Source organism: Candoia aspera, chromosome 5, assembly GCF_035149785.1.
Source record: "Candoia aspera isolate rCanAsp1 chromosome 5, rCanAsp1.hap2, whole genome shotgun sequence".
In the NCBI taxonomy this organism is placed as follows: Eukaryota; Metazoa; Chordata; class Lepidosauria; order Squamata; family Boidae; genus Candoia; species Candoia aspera.
The window spans coordinates 36864990-36879020 of NC_086157.1; the positions used below are offsets into that span (position 1 = coordinate 36864990).

Here is a 14031-nt window from a genome sequence, read left to right on the forward strand (position 1 = left end):
GTCACGGTCACATGATGTCTCCCTTAACAACCGCAGGTAATTTGCTTAATGACTGCAGTGGAAGTGAGGTTGTAAGCCCATCACAGTCATGAGATGTCTTGCTTAACGACCATGTTGCTTAGCGACAGAGTTGCCTCTCCCACTTCCTGAAGCCTTCCAGCTTGGTAATGACTGGAGTACTGATCTAACTTAATCTTCAAGTACTAGAAGTGCTTGTAAATAGGGAATATTGTATAAGGTGTTTTGGAAGTTGACATCTCTACTGTACAGTATTTCAATATGCTACTTTCATCTTCCTTTGATGTTCTTTGAGTCAGTTACTGTCTGTCCATTTAGCATATCAATTGAAGGTTAGAACCCCCTTTGGAGTCCAAAGATCTTTTGGAGGACTTTCCTTGTGTTTCTATATCTGTTTCTATCTTTGATGCCTTTACAAATGTTGTTGTAATATGCTTCTTGTCTTTTCTAACAGATATTTGCAATTCTTTGTTAAGATCCTTTCTGAGACCTTTCTCTTTCTTGGTTTTGGTTTCTTGTCTCTTCTTGGCAATTTCCACGGTTTGTTCCAAATCAAGTTTGCTTTCTTCTGTTTCTTGGTCTTTGGCAATCTCTTTTCATATTTGCCTTTAACAACTCCTTTGATTTCATTCCACAGTTCATCTGGTTCCCTGTCAGTGAGGAATTAATATTACATGATTGCATGATAGACTTCAGAGGGAAAGAGAGCCAGAGCAAATGCACAACCTATAAAAGTATTAGTTTGCTAAGGATGTTTGGAAGGATTCTGATCCAAAGAGTATGAGAGATTACAATGAATAAAATTTGGGAAGTCAGTGCAGCTTTAGGCCAGGCAGCAGGTTGCAGACCAGATTTTTTTGGTTCTTTGGCAGGTCACTGAGCAGTGTGTGGAGTGTTTGCCTGAATGTGGAGTTGTATGTTGGTCACTGAATGTGTTAAGATCAGTAAATGAGGGAAATAAAGCAAATGGTTTTACAGTGACCAGGAAGTATATCACTGTGGCTATTTAAAGTATTTATGGTACATGTATTAGAATGCTTATTGTGATGGGAAAATAAGATGTGCAAGTGCTAGTAGAAAGATAGTGAGTAATATGTGATCTGTTATGAGAAATGAATGTTTGTCAAAAGAAGCAAAAATGGCTGTGTGTAAGTGTGGTCTACTTTGTTACGTGGAAGAAAGAATTGAATACAATAGGAGGAATGCAGTGAGAATGCGTTACTTAAGAAGTGTGTGTGGTAAAACAAGGAGAAATCAGGTCAAGAATGAATGGGTGCTAAATGAGTGTGGATTCAATACAAAAGTAAGTTTTGGTATGAAAGATACACAGTACATTTGGTTATAGAGAGAAAACATAAGGGAAGAAATTATTGGATGGAATTGATGAGATCCTCAAAAAGAAATAGAAATTTAAAGAACAAAAGGAAACATATGACGCAGTGTATGTAGAAGTAAAGATGGCTTGCAAAGATTGAAAGCTTTGGAGAGAGATACTAGATTTGATTTGATCTGATTTAGCTTGATACTTCTCACTCCTTTTCAGTGCTTTCTGTAATATTCCTTACCCCCAAATTGAGTAATGTAATCATATGAACTATGTATTTATGTATATTTCAATGCAATCATTTTTATTTACTGTATAACTTTCCTTATGACCCATTAGTATGAGATTCAGAAGATAGTTTAGATAATTTCTACTTTAAAAGTGTGGCTGTAATAGTTAATCTGGAAGCTTTAAAATAAGCAGGTTCCAGAAAGTAATTGATATGATATATGTAAATGTATTTGTTTGGTTGTGTTAGGAGAGACCACTGCATCCAAATATAACATTTATTTCATTGTTTAATAGACAGAAATAGTAATTTGAACCTTACCTATGGAACATGTCAAAATACTTGCATAGCCAGGAAATTCTTCCTAATATTTAATCTAAAGCGTTTTTCTTGTAATTTGAATGATGGATCTGGATCCTACCTAACTGATGACTTTCACCTAAAGTAGCCATTTTCAGGCATCGTTAATGTGGACAGTTAATTTATTTAAAGAGTTGTTACACAGCCTTTTAACATTACAGCAAGACTCCCAAAGCACTTTCCTCATTAAAAACAAAACAGAAAGAATACCAACGTTAGATAGAAGTATATATATAACAGAGAAAGAAATAAATACAACATCATGCAATAAGAAAGTTATTTTATTTAATACATATCCGAGAAAGTATCCTTATGGCAGTATATTTCATCTTTGACCAGATGCCTTTAAGGTCAATGGTGTTGAGCTTGTTAGACTGCCAGATCATCGAAAAACAAGAATCAGTCAAGTGACCTAGCATTACACTAAGAAACCCAAAGAAGCAGATAACAAGCTTATCCTGAGGGCAGTCATTGCCAGCTGTGATATCTGCGGCCATTTCCTCTCAGAATTTGAAGGTTATAAACAAGCTTAGGTTCAAAATATAAGTGGTGACGCTGAAGCTGATTTAAAAAGCAAATTGGAGAGAGATCAACTCATCCATGTTGTTGGGCTTTTAAAAATCAAATCCTATTCCTTAGGTAGAAATGTAAATGTGCTTACCACCGTGTGTAATCTTAGCCTCAATGATGTTATGCATACAATACAATGTAGGAGAATGAGATGTGCTGTTTAGATGCAGAGAAGCTGACTTCCTATGTCACTGTGCTCAGCTGGGCCAGAGGTCCATCTAATCTTCTATTCCCTTCAGTGGTAGTCAGTCAGATGCCCTTGAACAGCAGGAATGATAAGTACAGCTCTTCCAGTTGAGTTCTCTGGCATTAAAATTGGGACTCCTTTCTTTACTATTTTCCTTTAATTTATGAAGTTCATTTCTAAGGCCATTTAGTCTAAACTGATGTGCGAATAGCATCATAAACAGCAGATCAGGTCACGAGTCACACATTCATGATAATAGACACAGAAATGGATTCTCTTCCTCCTCCTTCCAGTTATAGATCAACATCTCCATAAATTGTGCAGCATTTCAGCATCCAAACTGCTTCAGAGTATGGGAGGCAAAATATAACACCTGCCTGCAATATGTTAAAGCAGTTGTGCCGTTCCCAGGAGCTATCCTCAGCAGCTTTCCGAAGTACAATTTACAGAGCAAATTCAAAAGTGCTGTGCATCACTAATAATTGCATTATTATTATTATTATTATTATTATTATTAGGATGTATTGTAAGTTGGCTTCTTTTTTAAAAACCCTGCTTCATTAAAGCTGTTAGAAAAGAATCCTCACCTACATATAATGATCTCCATGGAGACTACTGGATATACAGAATGTTGTAACTTGTAACTCCTTTATTTTCTTACTTCATGTTGTTCATTTTGATCTTTCTATCTTCACTTTAAATTTCTTGCATTTACTCTCAAATGTTTCCATGAACTTGCTCTCTGCTTCCTTAATCTCCTCAGCTAAGATTAACTTCTATTTCTTTGTCGTTTGCCTTTCATCTTTTTACTTGCACTCTAACTTTGCAGTGCTGTATGAGAAAACTGATGTGCTGGCTTGAACTCTAATTGTCTTGCTATATTTTATTTTATTTTTTAAATCCAAACACATTTGTTCATTCTGACTTTCCTTTATGGTCTTCCTTATTTTTTTAACATACCTTTTTCCTTAATATTTTTTTTCCCATTATTATTGTAGGTCTACAAGCAGAGACTACATTTATTTGTAATTTGTGCATGTTACCTGACAGTTAAATGCATTTTAAATAAAGAGTAACATTGGGATGTACACCTAATACTGAGAGCACAATAGTGATTTAAGTTATAATAGATGATTGATTGGCATTCAGAAATGAAACCACTTGGTCATTATTGTAAACAATACTGGAAGAACGCAGCTGCTTCTATGGAATAGTGAAACTTCTGGGGATTAATTAAAAGCTATAGACATATTACAGTATTACTGGTAGCTTCTTGCCCAAATGCAAGACGTTAATAGGGTATGAAGAAGTACCATTTTTTTCATCCCAAGCTGGAGTGGAAAGTTTGTACGGAAAACAGTTCATTGGATGTTTTTCTCAATCCTGTCATCAGTAGATATACAGTACTTGATTGATTTGTGGTTTTATGGTAAGCCTGTATGCCTTTCCTATCAAAGCAGGTGCACAAATTCCTTGCTAGGCAAACACAGAACTTTCATTCTACCAGACAATTCAACCACAAGGTTGTGGATCTTGCTCAGTTTGCATAATAATGGCTGTTTGTGTTGAAGAGCTTAGTGGTTTGTATTGGTAGAGGCTCCAAGGGCAAGAAAACAGCATTTTGTACATAAATCATACCCTTCTCATTTCTACTCTGTTCCTATTACAAGGGCAATGAAAGGCTTTTTCCCCTCTTGATATTTAAGAAGAACGGAAGGGAGAAAATGGATTCCGAAATGATTCCTAACAGATGCATGTTTGATAGAATGTACCCAGTTGATTCATTCTCACACATTTAGCTGCCCAGAGATGTTTTGGGGTCAGGCCATTCCTAAATCTAATAAATAAATCAATAAAAGCTTAATATGCTTTTGTATATTGAAAATCTAGTTCTAAGGTAGTGAGTTAAAGTACTGAAAGTATCGGAAATCCAGTGTTGGATGCATAACAAAAAAGTAGAAAATAAATTTCTCTGACCTTACTGCTTGAGGCAAATATATTTGTTTTTATTTGGGGCTGAATACATGTCTATGGCAAACTCGTTGCCTGGATAGTTCATTGCAGACAGATCACCTTAAATTAGATAATATACAAGTGCTGTATACAAAATTGCCATTCTCCTCTTTCAGCCATTCAGCCTGTGACTGACCCAAAAACAAACAGCATGTTACAAGGTATCCAGACTATGTAATTGCAGTGTGGGGTAGTGGGATAAGAGAACAGCCTTTGCCCCATAGATCACAGAGAAAGATTTTCTGAGCTCTGCCTCTTCGAGGTAATACCAACCCTATTTATGGAAATTATCACAAGTCCCATCTAGTTGCTTTAACTCTGGTTTCTAATATCAGTGGGAATTACCTCCTTTGCTATAATCTGTGTTAAGAAGTTATCAAAGTCTCAATAACCAACCTGAAAGGAAGTCCAGATCATAAGAAAACTGTATGTTATGACATATTTTCTGGAAGGGGCAAGCACTGTCAACTTCTCAAGTGTTCTTGCTTCTTTCACACCTTCTGGCTCTGAATAACTGCAGCTCTGCGAAGGACAGCAACTATTTTCACTATATCTGCAGTGTCTGGTTGACATCATCATCACCATCATCATCTCAATGTATATGGCCGCCCATCTCAAGTTCATGACTCTATAGCTAACAATAATTAACATAATATAAAAACAAAGAAACAGAGAAATAGCAACATACTGTACATGTAATTTGCAACCAGGGAAAAAACAGAGAAATCCACCAATAACAAATCAGCAAGACCAATGCATGGGCTCAACTATGCCTTCAGATCCCCAGGTATAGTGAATCATGTCTTTAGGGCCATGTGAAAGGCCAACAGGGTGGGGGCAATCTAATCTTGGCGGTGGGGGGATTGATACATCTACATCAGCTCTGGATTTCTCAGCCTGGCATCTCTGTTTATAAAGCAACTTCTCTGCTGTATGTGGAAGTTTCTCCTTAGAAATATCTGCTAGCCATTTCTAAGGTTTACAAGACAAGGTTTGCTCTTTTTCTTACTGTATGCCTCTGGGGGGATCCTTCTAAAATGGCAGAAGAACCCTCTACAATAATCTTCCTAAATTCTCTCTCAACAGAGACAAGTGTGTCTTCTCCTGTGATTGCTACAGACTCTGCAAGAACAACTGAAATGCCAGCTTGGATTAGCATAGCAAAGCAAAAGCAAAGGGTTGTAGAACAAGAGCTTAGCAAAGAAGAGAAGCCAGTGGGACAGGATAAGGCAGATGTAGAAAAACAAATAAAAGAGAAGGAAACAATGGAGGTATGTAATTTATCACTGATTGATTTGTGCATGTGTCATTTCAGTGGCACTTCTTTGTTTTAGTTTTGCTGAGCAGTTCTCTAAGCCTTGATATGTCCTTTAATCAAGTCAGCTAAACCTGTCCTGTTTCTGAGAATTCAGCCAGTAACAACAGGTGTCTACCATCTCTGTCATGAAGCTGTGGTTCTTTATTAATTACATTCTGGGAAAATCAGAGAGTGGAAATGATGTGTCAACTTATATCCATTACAGTTCGGTCAGGGGAATTTGAATCCCCCTTATAAGCCAAACTGTTCAGTTATTAAGCCTCACTGGTTCACAACATAGTTTAAAGCATTTTAAGGATCAGTAACATTACAGACTACCAGTTCTTGCAAAGATCAAGACTTTCAATATAGATATCCCCACCCCCATATTAGATAAACCATCTTTGCCAGTCCTCAAATTGCAAATTAGGATTACTTGCCAAACCATTCCTTTCCTCTCCTAGCATTCACACAAAGAAGTATGCAGTGTGTCCCAGGTACATACTGGCAAACATTTATGACATCTTACAAAGCTCTTCTGAGGCTAAGTGAGAACACTGCTCTTTCTGGCCTGCCACATTCTGTCTCAACTGAATTCCTATTCCAATCTGTTCCAAACGTTGAATTTTCCAAAGACAGCTGCCTTAATGTAATTAGGAATAGATGTCAGTCTGTTTTTCACCTGAGTCACTTTTAGATATGTTTCCCCTTCCTCTATATCAGTGCAGCTTTGTGAATCTTAAATTGATCTTTAAGTGGTTGTATATTTTATTTCTTTCGTTCTATAAACATGTATCTGCTGAACACCTACTTAAAGAAACAAAGTAAACATTCAAATTAGCCCACCAATTTTCGAGTCCTTCCAGATAAATAAAGTATCCTTTTAGACCAGGGTTCCTCAACCAGGGATCCGTGGAACCCTAGGGTTCCATGAGAGGTCACTAGGGGTTCCCTGGGAGATCGCAATTTATTTTAAAAATTTACAATTTGGGCAACTTTACATTAAAGAAGTAAGTTTCATTCTCTATTTTCAGTTTAAGAACACTGTTAATGCAAATATACAGGCCTACACACAAAACAAATATAATAATTTTGTAACTTGTGGCCTATATTGAGCCTGAATGTGCAGGGGTTCCCCGAGGCCTGAAAAACATTTCAAGGGTTCCTCCAGGGTCAAAAAGTTGAGAAAGGCTGTTTTACAGTTAAGAAAAGACTTATGGGACTTTTCTTGAAATAATAAATTTAAGCTGACTTTGCATGCTCTCTTCTACTTCCATTTCTATAATTATAATTATGTACAAATGAATAAAGAGTGCTTGTGGGGATGTTAGAAGTGGGGAAAGTTGAGCATTACAGAGAAATTTGTTCTTCTTATTCTAACAGATGCTGTACATAGTCTAAGTTATAATCTCCAGTGTGTCACTTCTGAATGTTGCTGTTATAATCAAGACAGTGCAATGTGAACATTTTAGAATCAGTTGTTTATACTGATAATTGTCAGTATAAAATTGCTCAATTGTACATGCATATGAATATGGTTGTGGGGAAAATACCCACTTCAAATAAGGAATCAAAGCAGCTGGGGATAGTTGAAACAAAGGATGTTTTATTGGCATGCACAACTACTGTGATCACTGGGCCACAAGGATGCAGAGGAGCCCTGAAAAAGCAAGGCTATGGGTCATATATTCCCATAACTGCTACGTGGGAATGATAAAGAAAGCAATGTAAATTGTGCTATCTTTACAGCTGGAATGTAACATCTGATAAAACTATGGGGTGCTCTTCCTATGGCCTGACCCAGGGCCTCTAATTTCCACATTCCTACAAAGGCTCCCAAACCCTTTTTCTACTGATACTAGGACTTTCTAACAGAAACTGTGTCCTTTGTTGTACCCATGTAGTGTCTCCTTGTATATCCTCATCAAACTATTCTCATTTGGATGTGCAAAAAAGTAACAAGAAATAGCAAACCAAAGATATTAAAGCCAGAAAAAGGAAAGGAAACATAGCTAAAACGAGTTTATACCACAGTTCTCTATATCTATGCATATGTTTTATCTTTGCACACCATCTTTGCTCCTATAACCTCCACATATCAATTCATACATTGCTTTTTGTTTTTTAAAGTTCTGACCTCTCTCTTTTTTGGGGTCTTATCAGCTCCACCCAACCATGACTTTCTTGTTTTTCTCATTGCTCTCAATCCTTTGCTGTTCCTTCAGATACCTTTGTGATTCAATCCTCAATCATTCTCTCTATATGATCAAACAAAGTACATCTTTCATACTAGTCACTCACATTTGTATTCAGTCGAGATTCATTAATCACCCATTCATTCTTGATCCCCTTCTTGCTTAACCATACAAAAATTACACTAAGCTACAGCGATTTTTTCTTTTTAAATGTCCAACAATAAGTGTTAAAATTATAAAGAGCATTCACATCCTTGATAATATGCACTGAAAGTGTATTTACTTCCTCAAATGTTCCTTTGCACCTATAATTTACAATTAATTCTGAGTGGGAATCTCTTTTGTGCGTGTATTTCATTTACACATAAACGATGCAAGAGCTTCAAAGAGCTTGAGAAGTTTGTCCACCCAAACTCTAAATAAATCATTTAAGTCTATAATGTCTACATATTTGAAAATGAACAACTTCTATCCTTTGCCATGCCAGTAAGGTAATGCTCAAGATCCTTCAAGGTAGACTTCAGCAGTTCATGGAGCGAGAATTGCCAGATGTACAAGCTGGGTTTAGAAAAGGCAGAGGAACTAGAGACCAAATTGCCAATATCCACTGGATAATGGAAAAAGCCAGGGAGTTTCAGAAAAACATCTATTTCTGTTTTATTGACTATTCTAAAGCCTTTGACTGTGTGGACCATAACAAATTGTGGCAAGTTCTTAGTGGTATGGGGACACCAAGTCATCTTGTATGCCTCCTGAAGACTCTGTATAACGACCAAGTAGCAACAGTAAGAACAGACCATGGAAAATGGACTGGTTTAAGATTGGGAAAGGAGTACGGCAGGGCTGTATACTCTCACCCTACCTATTCAACTTGTATGCAGAACACATCATGCGACAAGCTGGGCTTGAGGAATCCAAGGCTGGAGTTAAAATCGCTGGAAGAAACATTAACTATCTCAGATATGCAGATGATACCACTTTGATGGCTGAAAGTGAAGAGGAACTGAGGAGCCTTATGATGAAGGTGAAAGAAGAAAGTGCGAAAGCTGGCTTGCAGCTAAACCTCAAAAAAACCAAGATTATGGCAACCAGCTTGATTGATAACTGGCAAATAGAGGGAGAAAATGTAGAAGCAGTGAAAGACTTTGTATTCCTAGGTGCAAAGATTACTGCAGATGCTGACTGCAGTCAGGAAATCAGAAGACACTTAATCCTTGAGAGACGAACAATGACAAATCTTGATAAAATAGTTAAGAGCAGAGACATCACACTGACAACAAAGGTCCGCATAGTTAAAGCAATGGTGTTCCCCATAGTAACATATGCTGCGAGAGCTGGACCATAAGGAAGGCTGAGAGAAGGAAGATCGATGCTTTTGAACTGTGGTGTTGGAGGAAAATTCTGAGAGTGCCTTGGACTGCAAGAAGATCAAACCAGTCCATCCTCCAGGAAATCAAGCCAGACTGCTCACCTGAGGGAATGATATTCAAGGGAAAACTGAAATACTTTGGCCACATAATGAGAAGACAGGACACCCTGGAGAAGATCCTGATGCTAGGGAGAGTGGAAGGCAAAAGGAAGAGGGGCCGATCAAAGGCAAGATGGATGGATGATATTCTAGAGGTGACGGACTTGTCCCTGGGGGAGCTGGGGGTGTCGACGACCGACAGGAAGCTCTGGCGTGGGCTGGTCCATGAAGTCATGAAGAGTCGGAAGCGACTAAACGAATAAACAACAACTATCCTTTGCCATAAATTATACTCGCTACACTGTTGGAAGCTGCAGTTCAGCATCACAATTTCTCCACCCTAGCACAAATAGCACAACTTCTTTTTTTAGCATCACTCTTGTATGTTTGTTTATACAATTTATATGGCTGCCCAACTCACTAAGCTACTCTGGCTGGCTAACAGTAAATAAAATCAAACACAACAGCAATCCAAAATAATGAAAATACTACATCAGTATACGATGCACCAAGGTCTCAAATAAGTCCTTTGCCTCTTCTAGGTCACAGACAACAAGAAGTTAATCAACAGGTTTTACCTAAGAACCAACTTTCAAGGTTTAAGGGAAAAGCCAGATCTTTTACACTTTATGGAATGACAACAAGCTGAGGGCTATCCAGATCTTTGTAGGGGGAGGGGATGCTGTTCCACGGGACAGGTGCCACAACAGAGAAGACACATGTCCTGGGTTCTGCAAGATGACACCGCTTAATATAAGGACCTGAAGCATTCCTACTCTGACAGATCTGGTGAGGTGAACAGAAACCATTGGGGGATAAGCGGTTCCACAAATAAAGTCCCAGGAGGACTTTATAGGAGACACCCAGTACCCTGAAGCTCACCAAGAGCCAGTGCAGCTCTTGAACATGACAAAGAGCAGTGGTATTACATGAGCATATCTTGAGATACCCAAGACTATCTTTGCTGCCAAAGTAGTTGCATATCAAATACTCTTCAGGGGCAGTCCCATATATGAAACATTATTCTAGTTCAAATTGGGGATGACTAAGGCATGATCCAGAAATGGGTGCAATTGGCACACAAAGTGGATATCTGAAAAGGCCCTTTTGGCCACAGCTGCCACCTGCTTCTCAAGCAGGGCCCATGAGTCCAAGAGAACCCCCAAATTGTGTACCAGCACTATCTGGGGGAGTGCAACCCCGTTCAGAGTTAGATAGAAAATATCAGGGTGTGTGTGTGCAGCCAGTTGGGCTTCCCAAGACTGACCCAAACAGTCTCCAGACACTGAAAAAGAACCTTGACAGAATCCCTTAGGTACTTGGATAACTAGGTATCACCAGCGTACTATGTTATTGGGTGACCTCACCCAGTGGCTTCATGTAGATGTTTAATATGGATAGGGAAAGAGTAGACCCTGAGGCATTCCACAGAGCAGGGGTCTACAGCCAGATCTCCTCCCTCCTACTGACACCAACTGGAATTGGCCCTAGAGAAAGGAGATGAATCACAATAACACCATGCCTTCCACTCCCAATCCTCTGAGACAGTTCAGAGGTATACTATGATGATGGTATCAGAGGCTACTGAGAGATCAAGGAGGGTTGGAATGGATGCACTACTCCCATCCCAGTCCCACCAAAGGTTATCAATAAGTGTGATCAATGTAATCTCAGTGATATAACCAGGTCTGAAACTTGACTGAAAAGGGTCCAAATAATAAAGTTGGAAAGGAGTAAGCAACTTATTTTGCCTGATCCAGCAGGGCTCTAATAGCTGTTGATAGATCTGTCTTCCATGAATTAAATTCCAGTTACTTTGTCTTGTGATAATAAATTCCAAGGGTTAATTATGTATGAAGAGCTCAGTAACTGTAATATATAATAGGATAATTTCGAAGATGAGCAGGAGAGCCATTTCTGCTGTTTAGTTATGAGTTGTCTGTTACATTCCTATCATAGTCTCTTTCCAAATAATTTAAAACTTTACTGGTTTTCTCTTTGTACTTTTATTTAGGAAGCAGTGAGGCAACAGTCATATTTCCTTCAGAACACAGTCTCACCTTCCCCATTCACGGTTTCTGCTGAAGAAACGAAGAAGGAAACGAAGCTGGATATGCAAGACTCTTCACCAAGAAATAGCTTGTTACCCCATCAGAGCCCTGGTATGAAAGCAAGTAGTCAAAATACTGACCTACTATTTTTCTACAATATGCAGACTTCATCATTGTTGGGGTTCCCACATTGTATTAAGCCATCATAGGATTTGGATTTGGCTTGGCATGCAGTATGAATTTGACCAGTTGTGGGTAATGAAAAAAAAACCTATGGTTAAACAAAACATGCCTTAACACAATACGTAGGCCTATTCAGCATTTCTATAGTACTTTTCATTTGCTACTTATAGGAATATTGTTGTGTACCTATTTCACATGCCATTAAGTCCTTGTTCATATATATTTTTCAAACATACAAAGTGTGCTTTCTGTGAATGTCTATGCAATTATATACAGAATCTTGCCAAGTCCAGATGAACTGCAGTTCCAGTATTCACTTGGTGAGGGAGTAGAAGAATCTAGGTTTTGTTTCTGCAGCCTATGTGGAACATTCTTTTGAATGTTTTCTTGGTTATGTTTAGAAAACATTAATCCCCTAACAACACTACATGGGATGAGCCTGACACGTTCAAGTTAGCATTAGAATGCTTTTGTAGAAAATACAAAAATTGTACTCATCGTTTATTTTTATGGACAGGATTCTTACACAGCCTTGGCTAGTAGAATCTCAGAGTGTTAGCTGCTACTGCTGAACACTGAGCTCTTAGAAAAGGAATTCTCAGACTAGGATCTGTAGACCTCCAGCAGCCTACAAGATCTTCCAGGTGGTCTGCTGCAGCCTCCCCACATTCCTTGGCCAGAGTCAGCTTGCTGGCTTAGCTTCTGGTTTTCCCTGTTCACCACCAATCAGCTGGCCAGCCTTTCTGACATGAAAGACTTAGTACACAGAGACTTCTGTTAAAGAACATTTGTGGCCAGTACATTGTGCTAACAGTTGTTGCGTAGCACGAAGTACATAAAACAGTTCAATAAAAGCTTAATTTGGGATTGTTTTGGTAGAAAATTTAAGAAGTCCTTTAAAAATTGAAAACATTAGAAGGCATATACAAAAGTAACTATAATCGTTATCCTATTTGCCAAAAAAATTCTAACTCTTTGCTTTTAATGAAAAGACATGAGCGGCGGGGTGATGGTATTTAAATAGGTGTTTCCCACATTTTCCAGATGTTTATTTGGTGCTTCACAGTTGCAGGTTTGAGAAATACTGTAGTAGAAACTCTTTTTTCCCCCTGTGCAGCTCAGCCATCAGTGCCGACTGAAAAAGAAGATATAAAACCACTTAGGAAGGTCGGTCATTCTCCAGACCAACCCTCATGGATGGAACTTGCCAAAAAGAAATCTCAAGCATGGAGCGACATGCCACAGAGGATAAAGTAGATACATCATTTTGTACTGCTTTTACACATCGGCACTCAAAAGTGGATCATATGTTTTAGTAAAACAAAAGTGCTAATTTATCAAGCTAAACTGATTGAATTGATAAGGATAATAAACCTATGGTACACCAAAGAGGCCACAATGCAAGAGGTTCAGAAATGTTGATCACATTTGTGTATGTTTAAAAAGTTGCTATAGGATAATTCTAGAAAATAACTACAAGCAATTTAGCTTTGGCAAGAAATTATTCTGATGTGAAAAATATTGCTTATTGTGCTTCCTTTCATTCTTTCACCCACAAAATGGTATGTCATGGATATTTTTAGAAAATTAACTAAAAATTAGATAACTGTTGCTTTAATACAGTGAGAATAATTGTCCAGTCAAAATGTCTTTGCTGAGCTACTATAGAGTAGAACAAAAATGTCTTTTCACATACAGGTAAAGCATTTTAATGTGATAGAACATTAATGAATTTTTTTTAAATAAACAGCTTTTAGAAATTGCTTCTCAAAACAGAGTTGGAGATTAGCTAAGACACCTGTGGTTTAGATCCTTACCTTTCCTGACAGATGAAAACCTCCATGGAAGTTACAGGAGGTTGGGTCAGAGTGCTGATTAAGGCATCCTTGAGAGAGGGTTTGGCCCCATCTGCTTTGAAGGTAGTACAGCTATACCCCTTCCTGAGGAGGCCATCATTTGACCCAGCAATATTAGATAATTACTGTCCTGTTTCCAATTTTTTAGGGGCAGTTTCTTAAGCTGGTGGACCCTATGGAAAACACTAGAAGAAATTGCTTATCTGAACCTTTTTTCAGTTGGATTTCAGACCTGGATATGGTTCTGAAACCACATTGATTCCTCTTGTGGGTGACTGAG

General features: G+C 38.2%; 1 protein-coding gene across 1 annotated transcript in view; it reads left to right on the forward strand.

Moving 5' to 3' along the window:
• CRACDL (CRACD like) overlaps positions 1 to 13632 on the forward strand; it is a 56629-nt gene extending 42997 nt beyond the window's left edge. The window contains exons 11-13 of the mRNA XM_063304978.1: positions 5788 to 5972; positions 11676 to 11823; positions 13013 to 13632. Of these exons, the coding sequence (XP_063161048.1) occupies positions 5788 to 5972; positions 11676 to 11823; positions 13013 to 13152 (473 nt within the window). The 3' untranslated portion in view covers positions 13153 to 13632. The remainder of the gene's footprint in view (positions 1 to 5787; positions 5973 to 11675; positions 11824 to 13012) is intronic.
• Positions 13633 to 14031: the final 399 nt, after the last annotated feature.